This window comes from Lycium ferocissimum, unplaced genomic scaffold, assembly GCF_029784015.1.
Source record: "Lycium ferocissimum isolate CSIRO_LF1 unplaced genomic scaffold, AGI_CSIRO_Lferr_CH_V1 ctg6613, whole genome shotgun sequence".
NCBI classification, from domain to species: domain Eukaryota; kingdom Viridiplantae; phylum Streptophyta; class Magnoliopsida; order Solanales; family Solanaceae; genus Lycium; species Lycium ferocissimum.
Genome location: NW_026726427.1, coordinates 49,270 through 54,655, shown reverse-complemented (window position 1 = coordinate 54,655; position 5,386 = coordinate 49,270). Strand labels below are relative to the sequence as shown.

The 5,386-nt window shown below is 34.3% G+C and overlaps 1 protein-coding gene across 1 annotated transcript; it reads right to left on the bottom strand.

Annotated features, from left to right (window-relative positions):
• Positions 1-1,549: 1,549 nt before the first annotated feature.
• On the bottom strand, positions 1,550-4,440 carry LOC132045418 (H/ACA ribonucleoprotein complex subunit 2-like protein). Its single transcript, XM_059435997.1, has 4 exons — positions 4,248-4,440; positions 3,669-3,738; positions 2,703-2,808; positions 1,550-1,889 (listed from the first exon to the last, which is right to left on the bottom strand). The coding sequence occupies exons 1-4, from the start codon at positions 4,384-4,386 to the stop codon at positions 1,728-1,730; spliced, it is 477 nt and encodes a 158-aa protein (XP_059291980.1). The 5' UTR covers positions 4,387-4,440; the 3' UTR covers positions 1,550-1,727.
• Positions 4,441-5,386: the final 946 nt, after the last annotated feature.

The window sequence follows — 5,386 nt, the reverse complement described above, 5'->3', positions numbered from 1 at the left end:
AATCATCAACCCAAACTGGCTCATCAAATTAGCCCAAACTGACCCATTAATTGTCCTCTATTCATAAGTATAAAAGCTATCAAACATGATTAACTTCTTTTTTAATTATTATTTAAATTTATTTTTGTAATTATTTGTATTTTTAACTTTTTTTTAGAATTTTTTTTATTTTCCTTATTTTAATTTTTTTACTAATAATGTTTTATTTTTGAGTTTTTAAATTTGTTTTCCGGAGGGTCCATGCTTACCCATTTTTCAACCCACCCATATCCGATACACGTTTGCCACTCTTAGTTATGTACAAGATACCCATAAAAATATATAAATAAGACAAAGGGGTAAAAGAGAGGAATCTGACAAAATCACTACTCATTACGTCAATTAACATTTAATTTTCTTTTGATTTACTTTTCGGAATAACTTCAAATATAATTTATGTACTAGATAACTTATGAGGAAATATTTACGGTGAATATCTTTATTATATTGAGTAAAAGCATGGGTTTGAGTTTTTTTTTACATCAAAAAAGTATTTAAATTTGATTTTCAAAACACCGTTTGTTTAGAAAAGCATGAGAGATAGAATATTTACAACCAAAGAATATCGATATTTTTAGTTTCTCAAAATGTTGAAAAGGTGGGATTAATCTATGGGTTATAACCCTTCATTTAAATTTATCTTCACCAAATTTATCTTAAATTAAACAAGTTTTGTGGCAGATAGACTTTGGCCTATCTATAGGGTCAACCCATCTTGACCCACCCAACTTTAGCCCAAATGGCCCATTTGCCACCCCTAGTGTTATGCCACCATAAAGATAAATTATACATATGCAACAAAGGGGCTCTTTTCCAAGACAATGCATATCTGCGGCAATAAAATGTGTGGACAATTCGTGGTATCTTGCGGCAACAATCGTCTACATGTTCAAGACCGCGTCATCTTAAAGATGAGTAATACGGCAAATGCTTACTGAAAAACCTGAGGATGCATGTTACTAAAGAGCAATAACTTGGAACTGAGATGTAAAAGAATACTACTGTAGAGACAATATTATTACTTGCAATTGAGGGAGAATTCCTTTTTTGAATAATCAGTGTATACATACTTTATAAGTGACTCCCAAGTTGAGTCTCTATATAAAAATACAATTCAAACAACTTACCCTATTATGATACTACTCTTTCCTTTTCTTTGAAATATATGATAATACACTAACACTTCTTATAATTTCAAATTTCAATTCTATTCCCATTATTTTACACATTTCATATGGTTGCTGCCTCGTACACATTACAAATGTCAGCAAAGATATTATCTCATTTCCACTGTTCGTTCCTCATTTATAAGACGTTAAAATCCTTCAACTTTAGCTTTCGCTTCCTTTCGCAACCAGCATTTGTTATAGGGACTATAAATATATTAGTTTATCAATCATCCTCCCTGATCCCATTTTACTAAATTGTCACACTGCTGCTTTATCCATTGCACAATGTGTTGTTTACAGGTTATCTACTTCATGCTGAGGGCAACAAGTCACACACACTATAGAGCAAAACTTGGATATGGATACATAGCAGCACCTTTGAATGAAGTTCCAGAATTTAGACGGGAAATGGAAAAAAAGAAGAGGCGCACCTCAGCTTGAAAAGATTAATACTAGAGCCATTACTAAAGTTGAGTACTAGGGAATTAGGTACAAACTCCAACATCATAATGTTGATAATCAGAACATCGAGGATGCCATTTCACCAACTTCCGATACAACTTGATCATAATCTGTTTTCAGTTTCTCTTGATCCTCCTGGCTAAGTTCTCCCTTGGCAGGCTTTGTCTGCACCAAAACACAGCAAGTTGGTCTCTTGGTGGCTCCGGCATTTGCAAGATCCTGAAACAGAGTTGATGACCACGTAAAGTTTGTAGCTAACATAGTGCATGGCATAGATAAAGCAAGCGGAAAAAGCATGCATCACAGCGCCTTTGTAATACTTCGATAAACTACACTTACGACCAATGCAATCACAACATGACTAAGTGTTGGATATGGAGAACATTTTCCACTTTTCCTATACTTGGTTGGTCAAAATTTTTGGAATTCATTTTTCTCTAGGAAAACTTCCTTAAAATGAGGAAAATAATTTCCTTAGTGGACAAGTTCCATAAGTGGCATTCTACATTGATTGTGTCCTCTCCTCCCCACCCTCCAATACACCTCATCTTCACCCCCATCCTCCAATACACCTCATCTTCACCCCTACCCCCCACCCTACCTCCCATAGTATTTGTCTAGATTATACACAAATCCCTTTAGGATAATATTTTTTGCTCATGTATCGCACACAATAAAATAAGTAAAAAAAACCTACTCATTTTCCTAGAAAATATTTTCCTTCGTACCGAATACACCCCAAGTGTTTTAAATTCTGATAAAACACACAGCCTTATTATTGAGTTTGAGATGGCCAACAAATCCTAGTACTCTAGGAAAGAATGCAATAGAAGTATAACGCTTCCTGACAAGAACTCGTGGAGCCAACGAAGCATACGATATGAAAGAGGGACACAAAATGAAAAGGATTATACACAAGCACTAGAATACAGCCAGTGTTACAGGTTCAAAGCTGAAGGAAGCAGCGAATAGTAACTAGTGAAAGAACAGAAAGAAAACGATTTGACATAATAGCATGAAAATTCAACTTACTTCTTTTGAGGAAACGTAGATGTATGGTATATCAGCTTCCTCACATAGGATCGGAACATGGGTGATGACATCTATAGGAGATATATTTCCAGCAATAACACACACTCTGTGATCACCAAAAACAAATAGATGATGAGAGATGTGGAAAATCCATAATCAACAACATATGCTGTTTGTAAATTTATAAGCCGAAGCACAAATGTTCATAGCAACTGTGCAAGTTCAGTATCATGGCTGAAAACAGTGCAGACAAAATTCATATCAAGGTAATTAAATTACATTATTCATAAGCAAATTTTTACTGCTGAGAAAAGTTAACCTTTGATTACATGCTATGATTAGACAATGTCGATATAAAAGCAAAGTGATTCCCATGAACAGCTTGAAGGTGTACATATACCCCAATATATTTTATCACAACAGATTTCCCATTCTCTACTAACATAAGTGAATCTACAAATGTATCCAAAGTTCTTTTACGTAGATAAATTTTCATTCCAAGTCCCCGGGTAGAGGGGCAATATAGTTACCAAGTCATACTATCTAAATGCAGGTCTCACTCAGATCAAAACGAAGGATGCACTAAGCCAGAAATAAACCCTTAAGTCATATAGCTCTAATATGTGTACTGAGAAACAGCAAATAAGAGAAAAAAGTTCCTCCATTCCAATTTCTCCACCCTTATAACCGAGAGAAAATATTTCCATGAGTGTAACATTCTTCCTTATTTCCCTGTCCATAAGTAACATTGCGTAAATGAGAGCATACAAGTAATCTAAAGCAAAACCTTGAGACATTAAAATCATTATCTGACATGTTAGAGGGATCATTGGTACATATTTGCCATTGGATTTAGGATAAACAAAAAATTCATCTAACTTTAAGCGCGAAATATAACACATAATACCAATCAACATACAGATTAAACTTTTTTGAATGAAATAAAGCCAAGAAAAGTTGACCAACCCTTTTTGACCGCGTCGAATGCTCTTTACCACCTCTTTAACGCCCCTCTTCAAGCACTTTTTCTCAGCAGCTGAGACCACAATAACGTAGTTCAATTAATCAACCACACAACAATATCAACCTTGTTCAGTTTGGAAATTACAATAACGTAAAAAAGAAATATCATTTCTTGTCTGGATGAACAAACATTTTTTCAACTACAACTTTTTCAAACATCTACTATATAGCTCTTTCAATTAATGGTACTTTATCGACAAAACATAGGGTGTGTTCGGTATGACGGAAAACGTTTTCCTATTTTCCTTTGTTTGCACTAAATATCTTGGAAAACATCTTCGGAAAATTTGAGGAAAAACATTTTCCGTAGCAATTAAAACACAGCAGGCATTTCCAACCCACCGCCCCACCCCACCTCCCTATCCCACACCTACCAACGGAAAATATTTTCTTGCTGTCATACCAACTACACCCATAATGGAAGTCCGAATTAAAAGAAGAAAAAAAAAGATTGATGCTTTCAGCCCATAGTACCAAACTCAACACATATTTGAAAGAGAGAGAGAGTGGTTTAAGTAATACCTCGCCTAACAAGTTTGAAGATGCGTTTGTTGAGTTTTTTGCCAGCAAGAGGTTTAGCAATAGGAGCTAAAGCCAACAGCTTTTTCTGCTCCTTTTCTTTTTGTGCACTCTTCTCCACTTCACTATCGCTACCACCCATTTCTCTTCTGTTTTCTTGGAAGGAATGCTAAGGGGAGAGACTAGGAGGGTTTAAGAGGAATATGAATCGACTAGAATGCTAGGGTTTAAGGTCTATAAAATTGGGCCGGTCTGTGTTTCTTTCTTAATGGGCCTGATTAATTGAAACCCAATTACACTTTCCAATTAGCATAAATTTGATGTTTACAATATGAAGAAATTGCATGGTTTTCCCTTCAAATGGGCTAGTCTTTAATTTTTTCCCTTCAAATTCGATTTTGGACATAAGTTCTCCGACATAACTTGTGAGATATTATAATGTAAAAATATAAACTTATGTCGCATGAAAAAATTGCCTTGAGGGCCAAAAGTGCAAATGACCCATACAATATTTAAAGGGATATTGACAACTATGTACAATCTTCAATTGATATTGATATATTTGTTGTCGAAGAATATATTTAGCAATTGAAGCGCAAAAACTTTGACACTGTATAGAGCGAAAACCAACTAGACAATATGAGGTTTTAAAGATTCTCCTCCTAATATCACTCTTGAAAAACGTATGCCCTTTTAAAAATTAATATAATCATTTTCATCTCAGATTAAAGAAGAGAAGTTGTAAAAATCAAGAAAAAAGGAAAAACAAATTTAATTTTTTTGTTGGATTGAACAGGTGTTAATGGATATTGTTGGAATTGGTTGAAAATACCTGGAAGATACTATATACAAAATTTGACGAAGATTAAAAATGATTTTGCCTTGTCTCCTGTAAAAAATTATGCCTAGAAAACTTTTAAAGTGAAATGTGTATATCATGTATATCAGTGTTTATCACATCAGCTTTTTTTATTGTCACGACACAGAACTATGTGACTGGCACTTGACACTCTACCCGACCCGAGTAGACCAACTCATATTTTCAATTATCTCGATCTGATTATTTAGCTACTTATTATTCTTACATTATTTACTTTATGTTCGTACCATGAAAGGGTTAATTGGATTTGGATTGATTACAT

Coding starts and splice junctions, on each gene's coding strand:
- LOC132045418 (XM_059435997.1), bottom strand. CDS start 4,386: ATGGGTGGTAGCGATAGTGAAGTGGAGAAGAGTGCACAAAAAGAAAAG. Junction 2,809..3,668: donor ATTCGACGCGGTCAAAAAGG/GTTGGTCAACTT, acceptor TGGTGATCACAG/AGTGTGTGTTATTGCTGGAA. Junction 1,890..2,702: donor TCTACGTTTCCTCAAAAGAA/GTAAGTTGAATT, acceptor ACTCTGTTTCAG/GATCTTGCAAATGCCGGAGC.